This window comes from Pinus tabuliformis, chromosome 3_1 (assembly GCF_031772625.1).
Source record: "Pinus tabuliformis cultivar Carrire ecotype Pingquan chromosome 3_1, CPIR1, whole genome shotgun sequence".
Taxonomy (NCBI): domain Eukaryota; kingdom Viridiplantae; phylum Streptophyta; class Pinopsida; order Pinales; family Pinaceae; genus Pinus; species Pinus tabuliformis.
The window spans coordinates 272,922,442-272,938,388 of NC_142301.1; the positions used below are offsets into that span (position 1 = coordinate 272,922,442).

At 41.5% G+C, this 15,947-nt stretch overlaps 1 protein-coding gene across 1 annotated transcript in view; it reads left to right on the forward strand.

Moving 5' to 3' along the window:
* Positions 1–420: 420 nt before the first annotated feature.
* SPO11-2 (sporulation 11-2) overlaps positions 421–15,947 on the forward strand; it is a 261,298-nt gene continuing 245,771 nt past the window's right edge. Inside the window, exon 1 of the mRNA XM_089412694.1 lies at positions 421–576. Within this exon, the coding sequence (XP_089268820.1) occupies positions 502–576 (75 nt within the window). The 5' untranslated portion in view covers positions 421–501. The remainder of the gene's footprint in view (positions 577–15,947) is intronic.

Sequence of the window (15,947 nt, forward strand, 5' to 3'; positions counted from 1 at the left end):
CTCCTAATTGGGATTAAGAGAAAGAGGATGTTAGAAACATAATATTTGGAGTTATGTGTAATTGGCTCATTCACTTGAATGGAAGGCGAAAAGCCTCAAGTTAACGCCAACCGTAATAGAAGTCCAAAAAACATCTTGAAAGATGAAAACCAAGAATGTATTTATATATACATCTGCTGAATAAAATGCAATCACACAAATAATCGTGTTTGATACGGAGTAATACTAATCCTGCAAAATTTTCCTAATATGCAAAAGCTTTCTAAAGAACTACCTAAGTGCATAAAATTAATGGATTTATATATAATTAAAATTAATAACAATCAAACGTAGGCAACTACGTTAAACCCGACCTCACCTCACCTTTGGTTTCCTTAATTCTGAGCATCAATTGGTAGAATATTCTTGACTCTTCCCGAAGCTACCGTATTTAGCCAACGGTAATATTGTCCATTTTCGGACGGTGTAAAGGACATTTCGCGCTGGCATTCTGGTTTGAAAATGGCGGGGCACCAGTTAACGCTCTTTCACTCGGATCAACAACTTTGTTATGCGGAGGTTTTGCCGCCTTCCGAGGTATGTAATTAGGTGATTTCTTTATCTTTGCTTCGTGCTTCAGTTTGAACTTATTTTAAGAAATATCCTCTGACGTGATGCCGCAAAAGAACTGAACATGTATTTCAAATTCTCAAGTTTTGTCAAATTTTGATATTCCAACATGTAAATGTCACAATTTTTAGTGGATTGCGGTGTCTCTAGCATTTATTAAATGAAGCCTTGGCCAAATAATTTATTTATCTAATTATAATTTCCTCGAGGAAGTTCTTATTGAGACTGTGCTTAAATGTTAGCTTTTAACAGACCAAGTTCTGCATGTTATCCGTATAAATTTAGATTTTCGGGCTGTCTTTTACTGAATAATGACAAAGAACTGTCGGGGCAGAGATTCTGGCTATGAATTTACGATTATTTATATGTTCTTTGCACGTAGCGAACCGAGACGCCCTTCAGATTCTTAAATAGTCGCGAATTTGATTCTCCTCAAAACAGAAGGAAGTTTTTATGTAGACTGTGTTTAAATGCTAGCTGTTAAAGAGTGAAAATTTCGCATATTATTTCCCTTCTAAATTTATATTTTCGGGCTGTCTTTTACTTAAGGATGACAAAGAATTGTCGAGGTGGATTCTTTTGCCATTAATTTAGGATTATTCATATATTCTTTACAAATAGCGAACCGACACGTTCACCAAATTCCTAAAATTTTGGCAAATCTGATGATCAAAAAACGGAAGTGCGTGCTTTAATTTAGTTTTCAAAATGTCTAGGTTTCACATTTTGTTTTCTTTTAATGAGAAATGATGTTCGGGGGTTGAGCTTTTCGGTCTCTTGAGTTTAGGTTTATATGCATATGTTATGTTATTTTGCACGTAGTTACCTCGAGATGCTCTTTAAAGTGACTAAATTTTAGGAAGTTTAGATATTCCAAAAGAAACAAGTCAGTCTTTTATGCAAACTGTCTTTTAATTTTAGGAAGTTTCGATATTCCAAAAGAAACAAGTCAGTCTTTTATGCAAACTGTCTTTTAATGCTAGTTTTACGTTTAACGTTCTGGGGTTTGAGACTTTTGCCATGAATTTAGGATTATTCGTCTGGTCTGACCTTTTACATGTAAAGAAGTGAGGTGTTTCTCAAATTGTGTAAATTTCGTTTGTCAAACTTGTAAATACCACAATTTTAGTTGATTATTTCTAACCGATGTCAATATTTTTGCAGAATTATTTAGTATTTCCAAATACGCATGGAAGTTTTTATTCACACCGTGCTTTAATGTAACACATATTTATGCTGTTTTTAAAATAAATAAGGACAAAGAATTGTCGGGGTTTGAGATTTTTGCCCTGAATTTAAGATTATGCATCTGTTCTTTGCAGTAATGAAGCGAGATGCCCTGACTGCTTATCTATAGAGTCACCTTAATCTAGGATCTTTTAATTAAGAGTTTTGCATCTAGATGTTTGTTAAATTTTGTAATGTTTAATAAATTTAGAGTTAAGAATATTGATGATGAAATACTCTATTTGAAAACGTAAAGTAAAAAACATTTTAATTTTAAGAACTGGCCTCCGACAGTCTTTTGCAACTCTGTTTTGTTAAAGATTAAAGGCAAAACTCTGTCTTTTGCAACTCTGTTTTGTTAAAGATTAAAGGAAAAGCTCTGTTATATTAAAGATCAATTGCAAAACCTTGTCTTGTTAAAGGTTAGTTGCGAAAATTGTTAGAAAACTCATGTTTATTACATGTGCATTCAATGCAATGCCTGACAGCAGCTCAACTTCTAGAATAGTTGAGTGCTATATCTATGCAAAGGTGTGCTGCACAGATGTTCTAGTGAAGTCTCTAAACACAGAGTAATGCAGAGCTTTTCTGTGTTGGGGTTTTGTGTGTTTTCACTGTTAAAATACAATGTTTTTTCGTGTATATTTTTCCCATGGCATCTATGCAAAGTGCACCGAACAATGTTTTTTCGTGTGTATTTTTCTCATGGTATCTATGCAAAGGTGCCCTGCACAGATGTTCTAGTGAAGTTTACCCACAAATATACAGCATACGTTGTAGTTGACATTATAAACACAGAGCAATGTAGAGCTTTTCTGTGTGGGGCCTTTGTGTGTTTTCACTCGCGTAGTCTAATGAGGCTGAGGAGTTGCCCAAAAAGTTATGGACATTCCGGTCATATTTAGAGAAAATCTGGCAAAGATTTTTGTAAATCCAAGTTGTAGTTGTTAAATTTCAAAATTTTAGGTGTCTGTAGACTAGTGTAGAGTTAGAGAGGTAGACGCAGAAGCCAGAGCAAACCACGCAGAGCCCAGCAGAGACAGTGCAGAGGCCAGAGGGCCTGCGTCATCCACGCAGAAGGCAGCAGGAGTGACGTAGAGGGTCCCAGAGGCTACACAGTGCCTTAGAGGGCTGACGCAGAGGGTTATGAGGTTGATGCAGAGGCCAGGAGGGAAGACACAGTGCTTTAGTGTTGCTGGGGAGGGTTTCATGGGGCAGGTTTTCTGAATACCTGCTTCCGAATAGAGAGGTATTATTGCCAATTATTTTTTCTTTGTCGGGTGAGCCAGTTTGGCACCCAGTTGTACTCAAGGATATATTGCATATCAGGCAGAGAGGCGGACGTAGAAGCCAGAGCAGGCCACCCTCCCCAGCGCAGAGGCAGATGCAGAAGCCAGAGTAGGCCATGCAGAGCCTAGTGGAGACAATGCCAAGGCCAGAAGGCCTGCGTCATCCACGCAGAAGGCAGCAGGAGTGACACAAAGGGTCCTAGAGGCTCCACAGTGCCTCAGAGGGCTGAAGCAGAGGGTCCCAGAGGCTGTGCAGTGCCTCAAAGGGCTGACGCAGAGGGTCCCAGAGGTTGCGCAGTGTCTCAGAGGGCTGACGCAGAGGGTCCCAGAGGTTGTGCAGTGCCTCAGAGGGTTGACGCAGAGGATTATGAGGTTGACGCAGAGGCCAGGAGGGCTGACACAATGCTTTAGTGTTTCTAGGGAGGGTTTCGTGGGGTAGGGTTTCTGAATACCCGCTTCTGAATAGAGATGTATTACTGTCGATTATTTTTTCTCTATTGGGTGAGCTAGGTTGGCACCCAGTTGTACTCAAGGATACACTGCATAATAATATAACCCTCAGAATTGTTGCACCAGTTTTCTCACATTGGGTTTTTCTGGGGACGAGTTGTCCAAAAATAACGATGTCACTTGTTGTTTGCTATTTCTTTCAGCTATTGATTTGTAGATGGGTAGACTATATTGTGTTTATTTCGATGTTTATATGTTTAAATAACTTGTTTGTAATCAACGAGTAGGAGAAATAAACTAGAAGAATATAGATAGCTATTGATCTATAGATGGTTGAGACTGTATTGTGTTTATTTCGATGTTTATATGTTTAAATAACTTGTTTGTAATTAACAAGTAGGAGAAATAAACTTGAAGAATACAGATAAAATTTCTAATGGTTAGACTTAGAAATTTCAACAGATGCAAATCTAATTACCGCAGTAAACCTTGTTCGCTTCCATCCTTTTTTTGAATAAGCTCAAGCAATTTTCTGAGCCATATGGCTTCGCACGTAGTTGTGCTGACTGCCATATATTCTGCGTCTGTTGAACTCAGTGCTACCGATTTTTGCTTTCTGCTGCACCAAGATATCATCCCTAATCCAACACTGAAGCAATACCTTGAGGTACTTTTTTGGTCTACTGAATTACCTGCCCAATCTGCATTAGTGAGCCCATTCAAACTGACGCCCTACCCTCTAGAGTACTTCAACCCATATCCGACTGTTCCACATACATACCTAAGAATGTGTCTTGTCGCTGCCCAATGCACCCTTTTTGGTTTCACCATGAACTGACTAAGAGTGTTGACAACAAAACAAATGTCTGGCGTGGTGTTGACCAGATACACAAGTGACCGAATGAGTCGCCTGTATAAGGTGAGATCTACTTCTTTATCCTCTGATGCTTCTATTTTCTTCCAGTTGGTGATCATGGGATTATCCATGGGTCGACAATCCTGCATTCTGAATCTCTTCAGAATTTCTGTAGCGTACCTTCCTTGTCCAAGGAAGATCTCCCCATTCTTCTGCCAAACTTCCAACCCCAGAAAATAATGCATCAATCCCAAGTCCTTCATGTCGAATTCGGCTTCAAGATTCTTCTTGCAATCCTGGATGAGCCTAGATGACCCAGTTAGGAACAAGTCATCTACATATAGTACCAGAATAAGTGGCTCATTCTCTACCAGTAAATAGTAGAGATTGGGATCAACATCACTCTTGACAAATCCCAACTGCTGCAAGTAATTATCAATCCGACCATACCATGCTTTGGGTGCATGCTTGAGCCCATACAGGTATTTCTTTAACTTGCAAACATGAGTTTTATTCTCACGAGTTTCAAAGCTTTCAAGCTGTTCTATATACACCTCCTCTTCTATTACTCCATTCAAGAATGTTGTCTTGACATCCATCTAGTGAATCTCCCATCCCATTTGAGCTGCTAGGGATATAACAGATCTGATAGAGGTGTATCGAGCAACTGGGGCGAAGGTCTCTTCATAGTCTATTCCTTCTTTCTGAGCATATTCCTTTGCTACGAATCTTGCCTTGTACTTCTCTATGTTTCCCTCTGCAGCATACTTGATCTTGTAGATCCATCGTGATCCTACAACTGATCTATTTTCTGGTCTAGGTACTACTTCCCAGACATCATTTGTCATGATGGAGTTGTATTCTTCCACCATGACATCCACCCATACTTGGTGTTGAACAACATCCTGAAACTAGAGGGTTCTTCAACCTGAGCTACCAATGCTTGGTATCTATATGGTTCTCTATGTTGCCTCTTCTCGGCTCTAGGAGATCCAATAAAATCATCTGCGTCCTTCAGAGTCTGCCACACTTCTCTACTCATTCTACCACTGATAGTGGGAGGCTCAACCAACTCTTCCTCTTGATCCTGTCGTTTTGTTTGTTGAGAAGCATCTGTATTTCCTCCTTCTGAGGAGATATTGGTGCTGGTCACTGTACTCGACCCAGGTGTATGCTCTCCTGCGTGTCCTTCTTGTTGCCCCTGCTGCTCTTGGACGAACAGAACATCTCTTGATTGATCTTTTGCATGGATTTCACGAGATTTCCTAAAAGCTCTATCTTCCATGAATTGTGCATCCCGTCTTACTACAATCTTCCTGTTGCCAGGAATGTAGATTTTATATGCCTTTGAGGTTTCGCTATATCCTACGAGATACCCCTTCTTTGCAGTCTGATCTAGTTTGTTGCACTTCTCGTTTGGAATGTGGCAATAAGCCACGCTTTCGAATATCTTGAGATGACTGAGTTCCGGCTTCTTCCTTGTGAACACTCCTTCAGTTGTTCTCTTCCCCAATGCTCTATGAGAAGTTCTATTCTGGATATATACTGCCATGTTACAAGCTTCTGCCCATAGATACCTAGGTAGATCCTGATCATACAACATGGCTTTGGTTGCCCCAACAATAGTTCTGTTCTTCCATTCTGCTACTCCATTTTGCTCCGGATTATATGGATCCACCCACTCTCTTTTGATGCCCTCCTTTGCGCATAAATCTGTGAAGTCTTTTTCTGTCTATACTATATTCTCCACCATTATCTGAACACAATACCTTTAACTTTTTCCTTGTCATATTTTCAACAAGAGCCTTAAACTCTCGGAAAGGATCAAAGACCTCATACTTGGTCTTTAAGAAATAGATCCAGGCTTTTCTAGAGTGATCATCGATAAAAGTGACGAAGTGTTCGCCACCACTAAGAGCCCTTGTGGACATAGGACCACAAATATGTGAGTGTATTAATCCTAATAAACACTCTGCTCTATTGTTACTTTTGGAAAAGGCTGCTTTAACGTACTTTCCTAGCACACATCCTCTGCACAAGTCATGATGTTCATTACTAAGGACTGGTACCCTGTAACAATCTCTCTGAGCATCCTTAGTGCTCCATGGTGTAAGTGCCCCATTCCCCTATGCCATAATTCATTTCGCTCCTTCTCATCATTATAGTTGCTGCCTATCAGTGCCATTGGAGATTTGAGCTGCAACCTATACAACTTGTTGCTTTGAACCCCAATTTGCTTTTTCTTTTTCCAGCTTGGATTCTTAACATATACTTTTTTCCCGATGAAGTATGCATCATATCCCTTGTCATGTAACTGGGACACTAAATTAAATTCATTCCTAATCTTGGCACATGCAGAACATTGGTGGCTTGGATGTTGGTCCCTGCTTTCATCTGAAAAGCTATGGTGCCTCTCCCTATTGGAGTACATTTCGTTTGTTTCCCATAGTTATTTGGAAGTCCATTTTTTCTTCTTGATAGCTCGAGAAATGTTCTCATACTCCAGTCATATGAGCTGAAGCCCCGCTATCAATGTACCAAACATCCGTTGACGCTGAATTAGCTAGGCGTGCAAATTCTTCATCTAATATGGTAGATAAATTTGAGACACTTTGAGTATCCATATTGTGCCAATTTCTGACACTAACCTATCCTAGCAACTGCTGTAGGAAAAAACTGCATCCCACCTGAGATAATCCTCCTTACTGAATCTTCTACTGCGCTGTCCCTTCTACCACTGATAAATTTCGATTGGAAAGACTTACCTCTCTGTTGACTTACTCTGAGAGAGTTTTCCCACGAAATCCAATCTCCTTGGCTTGAACTGCGCAATCCTTTGGGAGATTCGAATTTCTGCCCTTGTAAGAATTTCGAATTCCCTTCTCTTCTCAACGCTGGATCCTCCGGCTTCTCTGTTCTACTTCATTGTACCTCTGATACCATGTGAAAATTTGACTAGAAATCCTACTGCAGTGATTAATATTATTTCTTCTACTTATTACATCGAAAATAAGTTATCTATTGTATTCTTATGGCAAATATCAAAATATATTCTATTGCAGCCTTCACAATTAAAACATTGCAGAAAGTAAATGTAAGTAAAATGTTGGTACAAATACAATCACAATGACAATTTTTTTGGACAATTGTCCTCGGAAAAACCCAACGTGGGAAAACCCGTGCAACAGATGAGGGTTTTATTATTCTTCAGCAAAATCTTCATGTACAAATTACACCCAATAGTATAGAACAAGGCTTTCTGAGAAAAAATTACTGACATTCCTGAACAAGTATCTGACCTGAGAGAGAAGTTCCTCCAACCTCTGCGTCTCTTTGGCTTGCCCAACGTCACCTTCTCTGGCCCCTAGATTGGCCTGTGCAGTGCCAGCCTCACCCAAGCCAGCGTTGCCTCTCCCAGCGTCAATCTGCCCAGCGCTGTCCTTTTACTGCTCTGCGTCTTTGTCCCTGTCTCCCTGACTGATGCTCGACCCTATTTGTCTATCCTCCACCTCCAACTCTCCCTCTGAAACGATTTTCTCTTGTCGAACTTCGACGAGTGAGAAAATCGATTTTACTCGGGACACAAAGTATTTGCCTGGTGTGTTTTCCAAATGACCCTCAAGTGCCTTCTTATATCTTCCTATTGGATAACCAACGGCCTAGATTAACTCCTAATCAAAGGCTCAGATCGTTTTGACTTGATCTCCGTCTTTATCTAGAAGATTCACCCACAATTAGATTAATACCCATTAATATTTTAATTTTCCTAAGTTTAGAATTAGGAACCTCATTAAAAATATTAATTATTTTAATAAAATCGTCCCTGTATAGAATTTCCCAAAACAATTTCTGGGTTCTTTGGAATACATATGCCCAAGCCTCCTTTGCAAAATTTGAAGCCTAGAGCACATTCGATGCTACCCAAAATCAACAGGAAGAGCCAAGTGTTGAAGAGAAGGAGGGAGATCGAATTGCTGCGTAGGCAGTAGATCGAATCCCTAGAGGGATTGCGCAGTCCAGGCCAGGAGGGCAAGAGTCTCAAGGAAGATCTCTCTTTGAGTGAGTTGACATAGAGGTAAGATTTCCAAATCGAGATTTGTCAGCGACAAAGGGAGCAGCGCAGAGTAGTCTTCAGGTGAGACGTAGTTTTCTGCAGCAGTTGCCAGGGCAGAAAAATGTTAGAGGAAGCAAGGAGAGACTTTTTGAGGGAATTTCTTCCTCAGAGAATTCTTAACCAAGGAATTTGATTTCTCAATTGCTGAGCAACAGTAGAGAGGAGCAGATCTACTAATTCTAGCAGGGAGTGCGTAGGCCAGCGTAGTAGCAGCGCAGAGGAGAGAGGAGGAAGTTTGACATTTTGTTGGCAGAGATGGCAGCTAATGGGCTGAGAGATCAAGATTGGTTGGACAGAGCATCCAACTATGTGATTTGGAAGGCTAGGATCTCTTGCCTTCTGGATGAGCATAATCTCAAAGCTTATGTCGATAGTGTGGTAGCTGAACCTGCAGATGCAGATCCACTCAAGAAGTACAAGGCTGAAATGGCGAAGGCCAAGCGGTTGATCCTTGATGGAGTGAGGGATCATGTTGTATGTCACATTGCTGGCAAAGGGACTACTAAGGAGATGTGGGATGCTTTGGCTACATTGTATTAGGGATCTTCCGAGCAGTATAAGATGTACTTGGAGGAGAAAATGAGTTTCACTAGGATGCAGAAAGGGGAACGCATTGGTTAGTTCCTATCGAAGCTTCAGGAAATCCGACACTCGTTCGTAGCTGTAGGATCAATGCCTCAGCACATTGAAATGGTGAGGTTGGCCCTAAATTTAGTCTCAGAAGAATGGAAAGTGTTTGTTCAGAGTATCCTGGGTAAAAAGGAATTGCAGGATTGGGAAGGGATGTGGGCTGCTCTTCAGTAGGAAGAGATGAGGCGAGACTTAGTCAAGTGCAAACTTGATAGCAGCAGCAACAGTGGGATGAAGCCCAAGGAGGAGGAAGAGAATGCAACCCTTGCATCAAAGGGGCAGCAGAGGCAGAAGAACGACGTCTCAAAGATCAAAAGTTTTCGGGGTGGTGAATTTGGTCAGTACACTACACAATGTCCTCTCAAGAAGAAGGACAAGGACGAGAAACATTATCCGCAGGTTGTAACCGCAAAGATCAAGGAGGAGGAGTTTGCCATGATTGCCCAAATACCTCTAGGGGAGAGGTGGGGTGATCTAGTACTATAGTTCGAAAGAACTGTAGATGGGCAGGATCCTTGAGGAGTCCACCTCTTGGATCAATACCTTGCTACGGGAGCCCATATTAGAAGTAGCAGGATGGACTAGTGTCAGCTGGTACAGAGGAGTGTCAGAGTGACAGTTGCATTGGCTAGGAGCACCAGATACTGAGCAACGCAGAGTAGAGTTGGCAGTAGTGTAGTTGGCACAGTGTAGAGTCAGTGGTAACGCAGAGGCTTCAAAGGGTCAGTGCAGACTCTAGCAATAGTCATAACTCTAGCAATAGATGCATCATGCTGAACACCTGTTCAGTATTTTGGATGTTTTCCATTGTAGTTGTTATAGAAGGCAACAACAATAGTTGGAGCAGAGTTGCAAGGCAGATGCAGTTGGAAGCAACATGCAGAGTCATCAACAGCATAGATGCAGATTTGCGCTCTAGTTGGTGTGCAGTGATGTCAAACATCAGCAGCGCATAGGGAGATGTTACAGAGTCAGGGAAATGCTACAGTAGGTTGCATTACTAGAGCACATTCCTCGCTAAGAGGGAGTGTTGATTTCTGGTAACATTGGATGTGCTCTAAACCTCAAAATTTGCAGGGAGGCTAGGACATATGTATTCCAAAATACCTAGAAATTGTTTTGGCAAATTTCACCTGGAGACAATTTTATTAAAATAATTAACTATTTTTAATGGATGCCTAAGTCTAAACTTAGGAAATTAAAATAATTAAAGGGTATTAATTAAACTAAGGGTGAAACTTCTAGAAGAAGACGAGGATCAAGCCAAAATGATCTGAGCCATTGATTAGAATCTAATCTGGGTCGTTGATTGATCAACGAGAGGATTATAAGAAGATGCTTGATGGGCATTTGGAAAATACATCAGGTGAGAGATTAGAGATCGATTTTCTCAAGAGAGTAGCGCAGCAGTTGCCGGAGAAGGTGATTGAGGAGATTTCTTACAGTGAGGATTAGAGTAGTCTGGAGAGGCAGTGCTGGACCATGTAGAGGCAGCGTAGAGCTACGCTGTGGCAACACAAAATTTCAGAGGCCGTTCGTATTTCTGCTGGGGAACAATCAAGATCTAGTGCCGGAGCTGGGTTGTGAGTCCGGAAGGCCAGAGGGCTGAAGTTTCCAGCGAATAGAGGATCGAGAAGAGGTGCAGCGTAGTCCCGACTCCCAGCAACAGTGATGCAGTATTGATGCAGAGACTAGGAAGAGACAGCGTAGAGGCTCATCTCCAGCGCAGATGAGTGCCGGATTTCCCAGTGACAGGGTGAGATCATCTCACTATCTTTTTGTCCAGTTAGATCTCTGTATAGGATTGCCAGTTTGGGCATCTGAAGAATTGTACTCATAAATTACTACATAATAATACAAACCCTCAGTTGCTGCATCGGTTTTCCCACATTGGGTTTTTCCGGTCCAAAAATAACGGTGTTACTTGTGTGTGCTATTTCTTTCTTGCTCAGTTCTTGTTTCCGCATATTATTTAACTTGTGAAGGTTGCAGTTGTATTTGTTTCGATGTTTATTGTATAACACTGTAAATAACTTGATTCAGTAGGAGGAATATAATGAATTGTTGCAGTAGTGATTTGGGGGTTTCTGGATTTTCACAATGATACCTTATTACGAGCTTTAGAAGCCATCTCCCTCTTACTTATATCATTAGAGGCTCTTTACCTAGCAATAGTAGATCCTCAGTATTTAAAAACCAAAACCAAAATCAAAGTCATACCTTGGAACACTTCTGAGGTAAAGGCTAAGATCAACACATCATCTTGGCTTCATCAGATAACTGTCAATGCGGACATATCTGGATCGGGGGAGCTTGCTTCATGCAATGCTCACTAAAACCATAACACTTTACCAAACCATCATGCCCAGCCTTTCATAAATCCTTATTCATTAATCAAATCAACTAAATCAGCTCACTAAAGTTTAGAAGCCAGATCAATACTAACATCAATATCTCAGTGTCAATTCTTTGAATCAAATGACAAGTAGGGCTTTCATCAAGTTATGTCATCATCTATTATCATGCCAACAGGTTGTCATCAACCACACAATATCAATCAAGTCATTCCCATAATACAAGTCATAGGAAGTCACTATGCTCATATATCATTGTCATCAAGGCAAATCATCAGTCGTCAAGTCAAAACATTAGACATCATGTCAATATCCAAATTTGCTATCATAGTAATATCTATAGTCCAAGACATATCTCAATCATTGAGTTAGAGATCTAGGTCATCATCAGACATCATACAACTCATATATATCAATCAGCCAAATCATGTCAAACTCTTGTAGCACAAACTTCAAACATAATGACATATCTATATGTATGTCATGGTCACCTGCAAACATTCAAACTTTTGTCCTCTCATATCTTTAAGATATCTGCTACTTATTTGTAGAACTGACATCCTCAAGGTGAACATTTGATTTCGTGGACAAAACTTCAATTTTGCATCCATTAGGCATAGTCGCACCTATGGGCCTTCATTTGAGTGAGACTCAAACCTCTGTTGTAGATCAACAATGTCAGATACTTTAGTAGTACATATAATGCAAATGTAGAGATTCTCCCTCAGAATGTGAATCCACTTCATTCGTCTTCTTTCATGTCATCAACCTGTCTTTACTAGAGTCATGCAACAATAGATTTGTTAGATCATAGAATCAAACATATATCCATCACGGTCATAGCATCCTCACGTCAGCTACTACATCATCACGTCATGACATCAATCTTTCATCAAAGGTTAGATTCACATGATAGATTCACATTCAAGTCAATCCATCAGGTTAGGGCATCCAGTTTTACCATATGCCATAATTACTATCAAAGACATGACCATGGTTAATAAGAGATCTAGTGTATCAATCTCATAGTTCTATCATCGAGGTTACCATAGGATCAAGTCAAGTCATTCAATTAAACTTTACCAAAACAATATGAGTGTCAACATACTTCCATCATAGTTATCACAAAGCATTATCAGTATTAATGAGATAGCCTTCTATAAGAGATCCATCATGTCTTATGCATGTCAAGTGTCAAGAGTACCATTTACTAGAGTCGAGGGACTAGAATCAGGATCTCCAAGAACAATATATGTTAGCCAAACATCAAGTTATGCCACCATATCCAAGATCAACAATAAGTAGCCTCTTAGAATCAAGAAGATCAACATGATCAAAATATTCAATACTAGGTGCACCATTTCATTATAGGAAACATAAATCCAGATCTCTTTCCAATGCAAACATGAGCCATTTTTGAAGGAGACATTCTCAACATACCATAAGGCTTACCTAGTCATCCAATGTTATAGCTGAAACATAACATTGAAACAATATACCTCTCATACCTTGTAGTGTTCAAGTACCTGTGCACCTTCTCATAAGCAGCTTGTAGTGCTTGTCACCTTTTCAGCAAGTGCCTCTTTACCTCTTTCCTGATCTAGCTTTTCTTTCCTGCATCTTGTTGAAGTTTCTAAGTTTACTTAGTTAGAAACCCTCCATGCACTTTATCTGATTTATTCCTACCTACTTGTTATTTTCCTTAACAAGTTATTTACAAGGTAAATACTGAAAATAAACACTAGTGCAAGCTCAACATATTACAGACCAGCAACTAAAAAGAAACAGAAACAAACACACCATATGACACCATTATTTTTGGACCATGTCCCTAGAAAAACCCAATGTGGGAAAACTAGTGCAACTATTTGAGGGTTTTCTTATTAAGCAATATCAGAGTACAATCTGGGTGCCGAAACTGGCCTACCTAATAGAGAATTTCCTCGGCAGTAATACCTCTTGGTTTCTGACGAATCTCCTGGCTGAAACCTCGGATAATACTTCCGGTAGCTCCTCAGCACAAAACTGCTCAGAAACCCCAGCGTCTGCCCAATCTGGACTGCGTCAGCCTCTCCCAACCCAGCGCTGGCCTTGCGTCAGCCCTACGAGGCCCTGCGTCAACTCTTTGAGCCCTTGCGTCAGCTACAATGGCCTCTTTGGTGCTCTGCGCAGCACTTAGCTGCCTTTGCATGGCCCTGCGTGAGCACTGGCTACTCTTCCGTCACTCTCTGGCTGCTTTGCAACTCTCCCGACACTATCTCTGCTTCTCTGTACTCAAATGCCCCTCAGCTGCATCTCTCGATCACTAATTCTATCTCTCTTAGCAAACCCCGCTCTAGAGAATAAAATGACTGATCACTCTTGTGTATTCTCCAAGTGACCTTCAAGCCTCCTCTTATACTTTTCCTGTTGACATTCCAACGACCGAGATTAAGTCCCTAATCAATGGCTAAGATTAGATCTGGCTTGATCCATGTCTTTTGGACCACTCTAATACATATTCATATTAATACACATTAATATTTTATTTTCCCTAAGTTTAGACTTAGGGACTCCATTAAAAATATTAATTATTTTAATATCTCCTGATCTGTTTAGAATCTGCCCAAACCCTTTTTGGGAATTGGAGATCTCATGTGCCCCAACCTCTCCACCAAATTTCATGGCTAGAGTACACCTGATGCTACCCCAAATCAACACTCCCTCTTAGCGAGGACTGTACTCTAGCAATACTTCTCACTGAGTATTACTTTGATCATCCGGCATCAGTACCTGTGCTGATGCTAGGCCTTCCTGCCCAACATCTTCTGCACTGCTGCATCTTGTACTTCTTCCCATGGTTCTGCCATTGCCACTGCTGCATCTGTACGACAGCTCCCTCTGCATCTGTGTTGCTGCTGGTCCTTTCTCCCAGCATTGCATCCGCACTGCACCTCCTCTCATCATGCTGCATCGTGCTGCCCACTGCTGCATTGCAACTCAGTTATTGAGAAGTAAGTAACTGATCTCCCAATCTAACCTTATTGTTGGGCTAGAGATACCCACTGATGCTGAAGCTCCCTCTACCGCTAACAAGTGATCCCTCTTTGACCTCTATGCTACTGCAACAACTCCCTGCATTCACACCGTTGCACACCTCTCTGTGCCATCCTGCACTGGTGCAACACTCCTGTGCCTCTCACACTGCTGTAGCCTGCTAGTCCTGCGCTGTCTCAGGACTCCTGCATTGTAGCTCTCTTTGCTGATCCATCCGCATTCGTCTCTACCCGACTCAGCCAGTCCTGCTACTCCTCGACGGGGCTCCCGTAGCAAGGTCTAATCCAAGAGGCTAGGTACCTTGAGGATCCTGCCCCTCATCACCTGTAGTCCATTTGACTACAGCTCGATGTCTCCCCACTTCCGCTCAAGTGGCGCGTGTGCACTCATGGCACAGTTATTGTCTGTCAAAACTTCCTTCTCTGCCCATGTTGGTGTTGCCTTAGTCTCGAAAGACTTTCACTTACTCTTCTTCCTTGGACACTGGGTCGCATAATGACCCAGCTCCCCATAGTGGAAGCACTTGATCTTGGAGAGATCTTTCTTCTTCCGCTTTTCCTGCTTTCCCTCAGATGCTAGGGCCACATCTTCCTCCTCTTGCTTGACTTTGATCCCCTTGTTGCTGCTACCTGTCTTCGACTGTCGTCTGATCTCTTCCTGGCGAAGAGCTGCCCACATCTTGTCCCAAGGTGGAAGTGTCCCTCTGCCCAGTATACTCTGGACAAATACCTCCCAGTCTTCTGAGACAACATTTAGGGTTGTCCTCACCATTAGCTCCTGATCCGGTGTCGCCCCTATAGCAGTCAACTGATCTCGGATCTCATTCAGTCCTCCGAGGAAGGTGTCAATCGATTGTTCCTTCTTCATCTGATACGACCTCATCTGATTCTCAAGAAGCATTCTTCTTTGCAAGAAGTATGCTGGTACAGCTTCTTGAGAGCCTCCCACATCTCAAATGGTATTTCCTTCTCGGCTATGTGTGGTACTACATGATCCTTGACCCCGTCAAAGATAATTCTCTTGGCCCTCGCCATCGCCTCCTCGTACTTGTCATTATCACTGGGGTCGAATGGGACAACTATTACCTTCAAGGCGAAGTTCTTGACACGATTCCTGTCAAGTATGGATAAGATTCTAGCCTTCCAGACTGCGAAGTTTGATGCTTCATTTAGTCTATCCTGGTCTCTTACTCCGTGTAGTGCCATGATGCTCCTCTACTTCCCTCTTGGAAGTTCTCTGTTCGACTCCTCTGAGTCTCTACTTCTCTTTTGGAAGTTCTCTTCTGGACTCCCTCTGAGTCCTGATTTCCCTCCTAGAAATCCTTCTGCCGCTTATCGAGATGCCCCCTACTCTGATCGTCTTGTGCAACTGCACCACTGATT